Consider the following 14,761-nt stretch of genomic DNA (forward strand, 5'->3'; position numbering starts at 1 on the left):
GGATTGTAAATTACTCTAATCCCCAAGCAAAGCTGGCTCTGAAGCTGGCCACACATACTTACTCTTTTGTACCTATTTTGATTTTTACTGTATTGTGATGCATGACTCCCCATGCTCACCCATTCACACTGAGACATGGGGCATGAGAACATGGCAAATCATGGCTTGATTTTCCCAGGGTCTGTGTCTTCGTATCCTTAACATCTAAGTGAAGGGCTGGACACTGCATAACAAAAATATTATTTGTTAATGTAGGCTTTAGTGGTTACTCATAAGGACAAAACACTGAGCCATAGGCTAGAAGTTAGATTCTGAGTGCTTTTCTACATTAACTCCTGACACTCCAAGTGAGTTTTTACAGAGGAAAAAAAAGAGGCCCAGAGGTTAAGTGGTAGAACCAGAATTTGGAACAAGACAGTCTGGTCTTACAGTCTACACTAATGGGACCAAACCAAGGGCTGGCAAACTATGATGGTCCAAGGGCCACATCTGGCCCAGTGCATTTTCCTATATTCCTATATACAGGAATATAATGCTGTATATATAGTTTACAGCATTATATTCTAACCAAAAAATGATCACGCCAGGTCATGCAAAACCGTACAATATTACAACAGGAAAAACCCTAAAAAATTTATAAAATGAATGATACTACACTATCAAATAAAAAAGCAAGTCATTTTGTTTTCATATTTCAAGGTTGATTTGAGTCAGCTTCCCCTGGAACTGCATGGCGTCCTGTGTAGGGAGGTGCCCAGCGTGCTGCATTTTTGGTTTTGTAAGTTTTATTGGAGCACAGCCACTCTCGTTCATGTATGTAGCAGGCTAAGACTGTTTTGCACCGAAATGCCACAGCCGGGGGGGCTGCAGCGAACTATATATACAGCCCACAAAGGCACAAGGATTTCCTAACTCGTCCTGGACAGAAAAGGGTTGCCAAGCCCTGTTCTAAAGCACTGCACAGCTGACATTATAGCAAACCAACGTAACAGTAACAGCCACAAGTGTCAATTCCAAGGGCCATTGGAACCGGAAGTGTTCTCTGAATAACTATTTAGCTGCCACCAGTTCAGGAGTTCCTTTAATGCCACCCCTGGACCTTCCCTGTAGGTTCTTAGATGCACCATTGTTAACTCCAGAAAAGCAGTAACAGTCAGTCTTGTTTAAGTGACACAAAATCAAACTCCTCCCACATTCACACTGTCCGGGCCACTCATGAAACCTCATGTAGCCAGAGCTTGGTCTTGTGGACTGAAGCAACAGCAACAGGGAAGTTCTGGCCAGAAGAGGGGAGTTGAAAGCTTCAGGAGAATTGAACATCATTCTTACCTGAGCTAAGGAAGACATTAAGAAAGTCCTAGATTAAACCACAGGGGCAAACTAACCCCATGTCCTTTTACGGTGTAAGGAAGCAGCCTGGATGAGGAGGGAAGCCAGCAGAAAGAAGAGAAGTGACACGCGGAGAGGTGGCACCTTTCTCTATTCCTCAGACTTTCAAGTGGGGGGAAAAAAAATACTCAATGCTAACAGTTCTCTGTTTTATTGCAATACAGCAAAGTCTGGTTAATATTAAGTGATATCAACATAAAATATTGGTGAGGAGTCTTTTGTGACATTTTTTTACTATCCCACCTTAAATATTTCTGTGCAAAAGAATCCACATCATTGTTTGGTAGCAGAGGATCTCTTAGAAAGTTCCCTAAAACATTGAGGGCATAAAACCAAACAAAATAAAATAAGGATAGGCTAAAGCAGTATCTTTCCCCCTCCATACACATTTGTCAGCATTATATTCTAACCAAAAAATGATCACACCAGGCCATGCAAACTGTACAATATTACAACAAGAAAAACCCTAAAAAATTTATAAAATGAATGATATTACACTATCAAATAAAAAGGCAAGTCATTTTGTTTTCATGAGATTTCAAGGTTGATTTGAGTCAGCTTCCCCCGGAACTGCATGGTGTCCTGTGTAGGGAGGCGCCCAGCGTGCTGCCAGTGCTGGGGGAGCCCGCACTCCTTATCTAGCAGGAGTGCACAGAGAACTCTGGACTTGAGTAACAAAGTCATAAGGAAAGAGGTTTCAAAATGGGCTCAATGAAATGCAGCTCATCTAGTTCAGGACTGGGCCAGAGAGAGAGGGGAGTGGAGTGCCCAATTCATTCCTATTGTGCTCACTGGATGTGGGCTACGGCAAAGTCTGCTCTGAGCGCCCCTCTGTCTAGACTGGATGGGGAGCCTTAGGCTTGGCAAGGCCTACCTGCTGGGAGACTGCAGTGGTTGTGATCCCGGTCAAAGGCGGCAAATGGCCCTGCTGCGTCAGTGGTTTTGACGTCTGCTCACCCCTGCTCTGGCTTTTCCTTAATGATACCTGAGATGCCACATAAATGTAACCAGTCTTTCTCAGAAATAGATGTGGCCACTAAGTAACAAAATGACATAATTCTAACCTATGGAAGGAGAGGCTGAGAGCCAGCCGGGAATGATAGATTGTTGCTGTAAACATGACAGGAATTTCAGATTCTCCCCTGAAGTGTGGGCACAATAATTGGCTGGAAAACCAAATAGATGGGCTCGTTTTAGTTGTATCTCATAGCCTGAAAGCTGTGCTCCCTGGGAAATAACAGAAATCACTAAGTGTGTTGGGGGTGTCTATAAATACATATGTAATAACAAAAAATGTAAGATCTACTTTAGCAATAATTTGACAAGGAGCAAGACTTTTGTTTTTGGCAAAAATAAATAATATATATGTATGTAATTTTAAACACCCAAAGCACAAAACATGATTAGTCAGAATTCAAGGGTAGATAACTTGGCTGGACATAGATAGCACCAAATACTAACACAGATAGACTATCTCAGAAATGCCTCTGAATGTATTTTTTTCTATTGAGAAACAAGTGTCTGCTGCCATATACATTTTTAAAATGTCCTGAATGAAAACAAAGGATGTCTTCAGATAGTAATAAAATACTTTACCTGTGAGCTTTGCTACTGACTCCTCTGAATGGTCATTATGTTTTTTTCCCCTGAACTCACTCCTTGTCTTTTCACATCATTCTTCTCAGAAGCTTCTGGAGGTAACAGGCTTCATATTTAAGGGTGGGATAAACCCAGTAGGATGACCATTATTTTGGGAAAACCCTCCCCAAAACTATTACCCCTGGCAGTGTTTCTCCCCTAAAGCCCAGGTTTTAGAATCTACACACATTTGGGACTGCTCTATTATGACTGATGAGATGACTTGCCATTGCAGTGGAAAAATCAAAGAGCGCCGTGGTGCAATCCATGGAGTGAATATGGACAATCCGCCCAGTTAGCCTGGCAACCAAGACAAGCCTCAGTAGTTCTCTCTCATCTGCCCTGTTGGGAGGTGGAAGGGTATGACCCATTGCAGTAGAGCCTAGACTTTAGGTAGGGTTATATTTTGATCCTAAAAGCATCCTTTGGAAAATAAGCACCTATAGGCAACAACAATTCACAATTACTTGTCAAAGCTACAAACTAATGGCTTATGTCAATAAGCCATTTATCCTGTTAATCTCAGCTTGGGATGGCCTCCTCCCTGCCTGAGAAGAGAAGAGAGAGAGGAGAAGTCAAGGGGAAAGGGAAGAGGAGGATGGGGAGGGTGGGGAGAGTGAGAAGGAGAGGAGGGGAGGGTGGGGAGAGTGGGGAGGAGAGGGGGAGAGTGGGGAGGAGAGGAGGGCAGGGTGAACAGAAGGGGTGCGAGCTGGTCACGAGCACCAGGCAGGGGGCCGGCTGGCTGACTCCCTTCTCTCACGTGGAGTGCTGAAGACAAGGATCTACCTAGTCATATGACAATGATCCAATTAAAGGGCCGACCCTTGGTATTCAGGTGACAAAAGTATTTTTATACTTCATTCTAAAAAGCAGAAAGATTTGGGAGATTAGAACTGTGCTGAGAATTACACCCATCCAAAACAAAATATAATCAAATCTGAGCTGGCACCAAACTCAGAATGTTTAAATGTCAAAGCTGTTACGTGAAAATTCCCAATTATAGGTGCTTGCAATGGAATCCCTAGCAGGATCCTTTCTTCCCTCACTGCATCTCAGAACCTTCTCCACACAGCAGCATCACCTGGAAACAGCTTCAGCTCCCTGCACATGACACAGGCCAGCATGGGCTACTGCCAGTGTCACAGAGGTGGAGTCACAGACAGCAGCAGTGAAATGATGGCCTTAAACACTGCAACTCAGGTTAGCAACTGCAGGAAAACTTTCTTCATTTTCACTGAATTTTAAAGAGAGAATCCTGTCTCTCTCAGAGAAACTTAGGCGAAAAGTAAAAGAGAGGCAAAATCTCTTTCCTTCCATGAGATATTTTTATTTTTATCTCTTTCTCTACTCATGTGCTTAACTAGTGAAATGACTCTGTAGAAATAGATCATTCTGATTCTGCATCTCATTTCCTTATGGCAACTACAACAGGAGGAATCCAGCTGAAAATGCCACTAACCCCACAATCCAGCACCTGAGAGGAGGCCAGTCCGAGCCCCGTGCTGGGCTCATTCTGGCCTGTGCACTGGGGTTGTATTGTCCATTTTCTACTGGCTATGGGAATAATATTTGGTTAAGGCTCTTCAAGCCCTTGCTTTTGAGGTTTTACATTATTTGGTAATGAAAGCCTTTTTTTCTTCCTTTCCCAGGCTTATCTGAAGAAGCTCATGCCCACCCTCAACAAAACAGACTCCTCCTTGGGAACCGTCTCCAGCCCTGGGACAGACACCTCACTGTAACTTAGGGAGGGACAGGATGAGACCAGGAAGAAAAGCATTTTTAGAAACTATTTTCTGGACCTTCAGAAGCTACAACACTCCTTGCACCCTTTCAGATGGAAGGGATCAGAGGTGACAGAATCATATATTTCTACATTTATCTGCAGAAGATAAAAATACAATAAAAAGTGAGAAGTGTTCAAATTCTACCACTAGGAAAAGAAACACCTCGGGTGGAGATGAGTTAGCCTGCTGCTGCTGCTGCTGAAGTGGCTTCAGATGTTAAAGCTTTGGTGCCAGGGCACACTCCAGACCAGCAAAACCAGGCTCTGCAAATGTTTTCCAAAGCTCCCCGAGTGACTGGAGCCTACGACCAGTTTGAGGACAGGGCAATAAAGGGAACTCTGATTTCTCTCGCTCTGCCTCTAAAAATGTGAGCTTGAGGCCTTTCCACCCTTTACATTACTTAGCTGGGAAACAGACAAGAAACAACGTATTTTTTAAATTAAATCATCTCTCTTATATATGCATCCATCTTTTGTTGAATATAAGAGGCTCCTTTTAAATATATACTTTCAGTACTTCTACATTTATGTATTCATTTAAACTCTGTATTGTAGTAAAATATGCATTGTTTTAATTCATAAGGATTTCCTGGCAACAATCAGGTTGACACTCACTGTGGTTGCCAATTAAGAGCTTAGTGAGCCACTCCAGGGACGGATTCTCCCTTCTGGATGCGGAGAATCCCATGAGCTATTTTAGGACTATAATGAGACTCTACTGTGAAAGCAAAATCTGTCTAATCTTATTCTTATCACTTACATTTGTGTAATCTATTTAAGCTACCTTTGGGAGTAGGGGCAAAATGTTACTGAAAGCAACTCTAAGTGCATGGAATGAAATCAACGTTAATCTAAGCTGCTATGGAAAGTCTGTCTTTGTTGTTGCTGTTAGGCTAGGGGCGTGGATCTGAGAGTCATGTCGTCAGAACTCCTGAATCCCTGTCCTGCTACTGCTGCCAGCCCCTGGTGGCTTTCAGGCTGAGGTGGAGGGAAAAGATGAAAGTGAGAAGAGGCGAGTGGCAGGGAGCGGAGAGCGAGAAGTCTCAGTGCTGAGGCAGCTCATGGGTCCCAGCTCCCGCGGTCAGTGCTCTCCAGGGAGAGGCTCTTGGTCTTTCGGGGTGAAACTGGGCTTGGGGGGCTGCTTAGGTTGGAACTGTTGGAAGCTGTGGAATGCCTCGGAGAGTCAGAGTCCTGTAAGGCCCAAAGTAAAACAATGAGAAGCAGGGGGAGAAAGGGAGGCAGAAGGAGCTCAGATTACCACCGCCCCCTCCAGCCACCCTGACCAAATAACCCCATGGGGCTTCCTCGCTGTCAGTATAAAGCCCCTTCTATGAGCTGAGGAAGAGACACAGAACATGTATGCTCCATCCTTTCTGTAGGCCTTTACAGATGATGGTATTTTCACACAAAAGCCAGAAGTCTGAATGCCTCTGGGAAAATTGCAGTTTGCAACCCAAGTGACTGGCCTAGTTGCCCACTGGCCAAGAGTGAATGCTGGCCCCTGACCCCGACCCCTGCTGCAGTTGAGGCCAATCCTAAGGTGGTGGGATTGCTTAGAAAGACGCCCTAGTCTTTTTGATGCATGACGTCTCCGGAACCCTGCCCACTCACCTCTCCGTCAAAGTCCCTCGCCGGGGCATCACTTCCTTGGTCCATGCCTCCGGAGGACAAAGAGCCCTCTGATGGGGAGGGCATGGGCTGCCGCTTGGCATTGTAGCTTCCTCCAGAGAATTCCCTCTTTAATGCGCTGCCATTCTGTGCGGATGACCCTACAGTACATCATGCAGGCAAAATTTTACATATGCAGAGGGGACAATACTCTAGAAAGCACACAGACTGCTGAGCTGACAGGCCATCCTTTGTAGGCCCCAGACCCCTCCTCCCCTGAAGCACATTAAGTCCAACTGTAGTACCTTTGCCCTGGGCTCAACCCTGAATCCAGCAATCTCACTCGCTATTCCTGTCCACCCCAGCCACGGGGACTCCCGGTGAGTGAGCAGCACTCTCTAGGCTGTGCCATCTGCCCAAATGCCCCACTTGCTAACAATTCCCCGGAATCCGTCAAGTCTCCACCTGCCTGGTACTGCCTCGCAAGTCTTTCCCAGTCACTGACAGCTCCCAGGCATCTTTCACGGCATTTATGAAGTCATGTTATCATCATGTGCCTGCCATTCTCCTAATAGATGAGGTATCTTTGCCTCTCCAGGGCCTAGCACAGGACATGGCACACGGCAGGCTCAAAACAGATGTGCTAAAGGAGGAAGCTGAGTTGAACCATCCCCAGAGAGAGGCCATGCCACCCAGTGCAGAAATATCGCTTATCTTCTAGACAATTTTCATAAAACCACAAAGAGAACATAAAAGTACTTTTACTTCACAGGGCAAAGAGCCTGAGATATAAAATAAAAATGAGGTTTTCTTCAAAGCCACTCTCTACTGTGTTCTCAAAGTTGGGGTACGTAACAGTGGACCAGCAGCATTCACAGGAAGAAAAGCCAAGAGGCAAAACACCCTGGGAATCTCGGAGCTATTGTCAGTACCTATTTAAAGCTCTTAGCATTCCTTACTATTACAAGGTTTTTGCTTAAACATGCCTTAATCGTGCTGAGTTTCTGTATTAGGATTATTCGTCCAAAAGACTGTGTTGAGGTTTTAGTACAACTCTAAGGTACAGGCTGTGCTTGTTTCAACTTTTTGCTGGTTTAAGATGTCTCAAGTGATTTTTACATTGAGAATTCAGTGAAAATGTCAAAACATGATAGTTTAAAGCAGCACATTTATCTAATGACCACCAAAATACACAAGTGTTCATAAATAAACTGAACAAGAGCCTGCCTGGGCGGACTCTGTCCTTGGTAATCCCCCTTCCACCTCCCTTCCTCAGCTTCTTTGCGAAGCCCCTACCTAGGCTGCAGTCACAGGCTCGTTGGCATTTCCTCAACACTGTAACTGACTGACCGCAGATCAGCAACACTGGTAACACAGACAAGCAATACTGCTTAGCGTATGATGGAGCTTTACAAACACCAACGCCCAGCCCTATCCCAGAACAATTACAGCAGAGTTTCTGATTTAACTTTAAAGGTTCTCCTGTGATTTTTGCACATTGACTTTGTATCCTGAGACTTTGCTGAAGTTGCTGGTCAGCTTAAGGAGATTTTTGGACTGAGATGAACGGGTTTTCTAAATACACGATCATGTCATCTGCAGACAGAGACAATTTGGCTTCCTTTCTTCCTATCTGAATACCCTTTATTTCTTTCTCTTCTCTGATTGCCCTTGCCAGAACTTCCAGCACTATGTTGAATAGGAGTGATGAGAGAGGGCATCCTTGTCTTGTTGCAGTTTTCAAAGGGAATGCTTTCAGCTTTTGCCCATTCAGTATGATATTGGCTGTGGGTTTGTCATAAATAGCTCTTATTATTTTGAGATACGTTCCATCAATACCTAGTTTATTGAGTTTTTAGCATGAAGGGTGTTGAATTTTATCGAAGGCCTTTTCTGCATCTATTGAGATAATCGTGTGGTTTTTTTCACTGGTTCTGTTTACATGATGGATTACGTTTACTGACTTGCGTATGTGGAACCAGCCTTGCATCTCAGGGATGAAGCCGAATTGATCGTTGTGGATAAGCTTTTTGATGTGCTGCTGGATTCAGTTTGCTAGTATTTTATTGAGGGTTTTCGCATCAATGTTCATCAGGGATATTGGCCTGAAATGTTCTTTTTTTGTTGTGTCTCTGCCAGGTTTTGGTATCGGGATGATGCTAGCCTCATAAAATGAGTTAGGGAGGATTCCCTCTTTTTCTATTGTTTGGAATAGTTTCAGAAGGAATGGTACCAGCCCCTTTGTACCTCTTGTAGAATTCGGCTATAAATCTGCCTGGTCCTGGGCTTTTTTTTTTTGGCTGGTAGGCTATTAATTACTGCCTCAATTTCAGAGCCTGTTATTGGTCTATTCAGGGATTCGACTTCTTCCTGGTTTAGTCTTGGGAGGGTGAATGTGTCCAGGAATTTATCCATTTCTTCTAGATTTTCTATTTTATTTGTGTAGAGATGTTTATAGTATTCTCTGATGATAGTTTGTATTTCTGTGGGATCAGTGGTGATCTCCCCTTTATCATTTTTAAAATTGTGTCTGTTTGATTCCTCTCTCTCATTAGTTTGGCTAGCAGCCTATTTTGTTAATCTTTTCAAAAAAACAGCTCCTGGAATCATTGATTTTTTGAAGGGTTTTTCGTGTCTCTATCTCCTTCAGTTCTGCTCTGATCTTAGTTATTTCTTGTATTCTGCTAGCTTTTGAATTTGTTTGCTCTTGCTTCTCTAGTTCTTTAAATTGGGATGTTAGGGTGTTGATTTTAGATCTTTCCCGCTTTCTCCTGTGGGCATTTAGTGCTATAAATTTCCCTCTACACACTGCTTTAGCTCTGTCCCAGAGATTCTGGTACATGTACCTTTGTTCTCATTGGTTTTAAAGAACTTATTTCTGCTTTCATCTCATTATTTACCCAGTAATCATTCAGGAGCAGGTTGTTCAGTTTCCATGCAGTTGTGCGGTTTTGAGTGAGTTTCTTAATCCTGAGTTCTAATTTGACTGCACTGTGGTCGCAAGACACTGCTATAATTTCCGTTCTTTTGCATTTGGTGAGGAGTGTTTTACTTACAATTATGTGGTCAATTTTAGAGTAAGTGTGATGTGGTGCTGAGAAGAATGTATATTCTGTTGATTCGGAGTGGAGAGTTCTGTAGGTATCTATTAGGTCTGCTTGAATCACTGTGCAGAAATCACATGCATTCCTACACACCAGTAATACAGACAGCCAAATCATGAGTGAACTCCCATTACAATTGCTACAAAGAGAATAAAATACCTAGGAATACAACTTACAAGGGATGTGAAGGACCTCTTCAAGGAGAACTACAAACCACTGCTCAGTGAAATAAAAGAGGACACAAACAAATGGAAGAACATACCATGCTCATGGATAGGGAGAATGAATATCATGAAAATGGCCATAATGCACAAAGTAATTTACAGATTCAATGCTATCCCCCCATCAAGCTGCCAATGACTTTCTTCACAGAATTAGAAAAAACTACTTTAAATCTCATATGGAACCAAAAAATAGCCTATGTAGCCAAGACAATCCTAAGCAAAAAGAACAAAGCTGGAGGCATCACATTACCTGACTTCAAACTATACTATAAGGCTACAGTAACCAAAACAGCATGGTACTGGTACCAAAACAGATATATAGACCAATGGAACAAAACAGAGGGCTCAGATATAATGCCACACATCTACAACCATCTGATCTTTGACAAACCTGACAAAAACAAGCAATGGGGAAAGGATTCCCTAATTAATAAATGGTGTTGGGAAAACTGGCTAGCCATATGCAGAAAACTGAAACTGGACCCCTTCCTTACACCTTACACCACAATTAACTCAAGATGGATTAAAGATTTAAGCGTAAGACCTAAGACCATAAAAACCCTAGAAGAAAACCTAGGGAATACCATTCAGGACATAGGCATGGGCAAAGACTTCATGATTAAAACACTAAAAGCAATGGCAACAAAAGCCAAAATTCGCAAATGGTATCTAATTAAACTAAAGAGCTTCTGCACAGCAAAATAAACTATCATCAGAGTGAAAAGGCAACTTGCAGAATGGGAGAAAAGTTCTGCCATCTATCCAACTGACAAAGGGTAATATCCAGAATCTACAAAGAACTTAAACAAATTTACAAGAAAAAAAAAAAAAAAACCCATCAAAAGATATGAACTGACACTTCTCAAAAGAAGACATTTATGTGGCTAAGAAACATACAAAAAAAAGCTCATCATTACTGGTCATTAGAGAAATGCAAATCAAAACCACAATGAGATACCATCTAATGCCAGTTAGAATGGTGATCATTAAAAAATCAGGAAACAACAGATGCTGGAGAGGATGTGGAGAAATAGAAATTTTTTTTTTTTTGAGACACAGTCTCTGTCACCCAGGCTGGAGTGCAGTGGTGCAATCTCAGCTCACTGTAAGCTCTGCCTCCCAGGTTCACGCCATTCTCCTGCCTCAGCCTCCCGAGTAGCTGGGACTACAGGTGCGCGCCACAAAGCCCAGCTAATTTTTTGTATTTTTAGTAGAGACAGGGTTTCACCGTCTTAGCCAGGATGGTCTTGATCTCCTGACCTTGTGATCCACCCACCTCGACCTCCTAAAGTGCTGGGATTACAGGCCTGAGCCACCACACCCGGCTTAGAAATGCTTTTACACTGTTGTGGGAGTGTAAGTTAGTTCAACCATTGTGGAAGACAGTGGCAATTCCTCAAGGATCTAGAACCAGAAATACCATTTGACCCAGCAAACCCATTACTGGATATGTACCCAAAGGATTATAAATCATTCTACTATAAAGACACAAGCACACTTATGTTTACTGCAGCACTATTCACAATAGCAAAGACTTGGAACCAACCCAAATGCTCATCGATGACAGACTGGATAAAGAAAATGTGGCACATATACACCATGGAATACTATGTAACCATAAAAAAGGGTGAGTTCATGGCCTTTGCAGGGACATGGATGAAGCTAGAAATAATCATTCTCAGCAAACTAACACAGGAACAGAAAACCAAACACCATATATTCTCACTCATAAGTAGGAGTTGAACAATGAGAATACACGGACACGGGGAGGGGAACATCATACATCGGGGCCTGTCAGGAGGTGGGGGGTTAGGGAAGGGATAGCATTAGGATAAATATCTAATGTAGATGACAGGTTGATGGGTGCAGCAAACTACCATGGCACATGTATACCCATGTAACAAACCTGCATGTTCTACACATGTATCCCAGAACTTAAAGTATAATAATAATCATCATCACCATCATCATCCCTCCGGATGATTCCAGAAGGCCCCTCAGGTTAAGAACCACTGACAACCTCACTCCCCAGAAGATGCATTTCCCGTAACACTCCATCCCCATCATTGGATTTCTCCACATGCAATGGTCTTCATTTGTTGACATATTTCTCAGGAAATATACTCTTTACTTTTTTGATGTGGAATGCCTGTCTCCTTAGATTAAAACCTAATCGAATGCCATAAAATATTTTTTGAGTTTTCTTCCAATTCCATGCCTAGTTTAGTGCTCAGTTCAACAAACAACAAAAAAGTTACTTTAACATTTTGTTATTCTGCACAGAAAGCCAAACTGCCAGAGACTTCCACCACTTTGCTTATTAATGGTGCGACCTTAAGCAAGTCATTTTATCTTTCTGAGTTTCCATTTTCTTTACCTTTAAGTAAAAAAATAAATTCTACCTTACAGGACTTTGTGGGAACAACTCAACACTCAATGCATGGAGAGTAACATGCAAGACAAGGTGTGTGCGGGCCCGCACTGTGCTTCTGGTCTTTTCACTGTCTCCCCTCCTTCTTAGCCATCATTTATAGAACAAAGAAATGAACTGAATTCTACCCCAGTGATTTCCACTTTTTTTTCACTTTCAAACTTCAGGAATTTTTTTTTTCAAAGAAAGGTTACACTCAAACACTACAACCTTTAAAAAAAAATCAAGGCAGGGCTGTTTTGATTGAACAGCAAAAGGGGCCTGGGGACCCTCTGGCTGAGACGATGTACTGTACTCAGGGTACAGCCCCTTCCAGAGAGTTTTAAGTGGTGACTCTGGGGGCTGGGCCCTAAATCTCTTGGGGATGAGCGATGTCCAACCTCTGCATGACTTCCAGGAGGGTCTGGGAGGTTCCCAGTGAGTCCCTACTGCTGACAGGAGTGGGTCTCATTCCTCAGGTGAACTGGAAAGGAGGGAAGGAAGCGTGATGAGCACTGCTGTTTCAGTTTGACTTTGCATCATGAAATTGCGAGTCTGGCTGTGGAAGATCCTGTGCTTCTTGCTGTAGAGACTGAACATAGTTGGCCTGTTCCTTCTTGTCTCTTTCTTGGCTGGCTGTCCTTCTGGAAACATTTTATATGAATTGGCCTAGTCTTGAAGCCAGCAGGAGGCACTCTAAATACCAGATGCCCCTCGGCATTCCCGAGAGGGTCTTTCCTCTTGTGTCTTTACTGGACAAGCAGCTGGTAACCAGGGACATAAAAAAGGCCAAACTCGATGAACGCATTAAGGGCCTTGACAAGAATGCCAGGCCAGTTCCAGTTCGTCTGCATGCCATCAATAGCGATATGGGAGCCTCACTTCAGCACTTCTAAGGAGATGGGCTGTCTCGGCTCTTTAAATCTTTGCAATTTAGGGCCTATCTTTATCTGCAATTCCACAAATCCAAAAGTCCTGAAAACCAAAAGTTTTTTCACAAGCTTGATGCAAATTCATGTGATGACAAAACCTAATGTGAACTGGGCCGGGCGTGGTGGCTCACACCTGTAATCCCAGCACTTTGGGAGGCAGAGGTGGGTGGATCACCTGAAGTTGGAAGTTCAAGAGCAGCCTGGCCAACACGGTGAAACCCTATCTCCACTAAAAGTACAGAAATTGGCTGGGTATGGTGGCGCATGCCTGTGATCCCAGCTACTTGGGAGGCTGGGGCAGGAGAATTGCTTGAATCTGGGAGGCAGAGGTTGCAGTGAGCAAAGACTGTGCCATTGCATTCCAGCCTGGGCAACAGATACTCTGTCTCAAAAAATTAAAAATAAGGCCACACGTGGTAGCTCAGGCCTGTAATCCCAGCACTTTGGGAGGCTAAAGTGGGCGGATCAAGAGGTCAGGAGTTCAAGACCAGCCTGGCCAACATGGTAAAACCCCATCTATACTAAAAATGCAAAAATTAGCTGGGCATGGTGGCACCCGCCTGCAGTCCCACTTACTCGGGAGGCCAAGGCAGGAGAATTGCTTGAACCTGGGAGGCGGAGGTTGCAGTGAGCCAAGATCGTACCACTGCACTCCAGCCTGGGCAACAGAGTGAAACTCCGTGTCAAAAAACAAAAACAGAAACACAAAACCAAAACAAAAAACAAAACAACAACAACAAAAAACCCAAAAAAAATCCTGGAGGTTGACTTTAGGCTTTGTTTATAAAGACTCAATTTATTCCTATATTTACAGTGTGAACAGTCATAACTTTTGCTGTGTGAGTATTAATGTGTTTGTGGGAACTTAATGTGTTTGTTTGTCATGGATCTTGCTGGGAATATAACATAATACAAGGTAGATCCCTTTCTAAAACATAAAAACATTCTGGCCTCAAGGGCTTCAGGTAACGAATTATAGACCATTACTTAATTCCTAAAGTTGTAACACCTTTGTACCTGACTTCCTGATAACTTATAGTTAGTAACAGCTTACATCAATCATCAAATCTAGCTATCGCTAATAAAAACATAATAGAAGTGGCTGTTATTTTCCCACTTAGCAAGATTTTTTCATGGTCAAGGCTACATACTGGGTCCAGATGATGTTAGGCGATAATGGCAACAAAGTTGCAAACTGTACATTTCAACATCTTGTAAATCAAAAGCTCCTTGAAAGCATGCTGTAGGTCTGTAGCCAGCCTCCAAGATGATTGTCCCTTCTAGTATTCACTCATATGTAGTCCCCTGCCACACACCCAGGGCTGGTCTGTGTGATCAACAGCATACTGCAGAAGTGATGATACAGCACTCCTGAGGTTAGGTAGAAGACTGCTGCTTCTGTCTCTCTGATCACTTGCCCTGGAGGAAGCCTGCAGCCAGGCCACAAGGACACTCAGGCACTGGGTATGGAGAGGCCCACAATGGCAAAAACGGGAAGCCTCCAACCAACAGTTGGTGAGGAACTCAGACCTGTCTACAACCACATGGGTGAGCCTGGAAGCAGATTCTCTAGTCACAGCTGAGTCTTCAGGTGACTGTGGCCCCAGCAAACAACTCAACTGCAATCTTCTGAGAAACCCTGAACCAGAGCCATCCAGTCTATGATGTTCTCA

General features: G+C 43.4%; 1 protein-coding gene across 38 annotated transcripts in view; it reads right to left on the reverse strand.

Annotated features, from left to right (window-relative positions):
- Window positions 1-1,524: 1,524 nt before the first annotated feature.
- The window catches only part of CDC42BPA (CDC42 binding protein kinase alpha), a 328,933-nt gene continuing 315,696 nt past the window's right edge, over window positions 1,525-14,761 (reverse strand). For 36 of the 38 annotated variants that reach the window (XR_010585989.2, XR_012433742.1, XM_005541041.4 and 33 more), the window contains 2 exons: window positions 6,422-6,579; window positions 1,525-6,001 (listed from right to left, as the gene is read on the reverse strand). Coding sequence is in view for 34 of the 38 variants with exons in the window: in XM_005541041.4 (XP_005541098.3) it covers window positions 5,870-6,001; window positions 6,422-6,579 (290 nt within the window). In the remaining 4 variants the exon portion in view is untranslated. The remainder of the gene's footprint in view (window positions 6,002-6,421; window positions 6,580-14,761) is intronic. The other 2 variants (XR_010585975.2, XR_010585988.2) reach the window with 2 other exon arrangements.

The sequence above is a fragment of the Macaca fascicularis genome, chromosome 1 (genome assembly GCF_037993035.2).
Source record: "Macaca fascicularis isolate 582-1 chromosome 1, T2T-MFA8v1.1".
Lineage (NCBI taxonomy): Eukaryota > Metazoa > Chordata > Mammalia > Primates > Cercopithecidae > Macaca > Macaca fascicularis.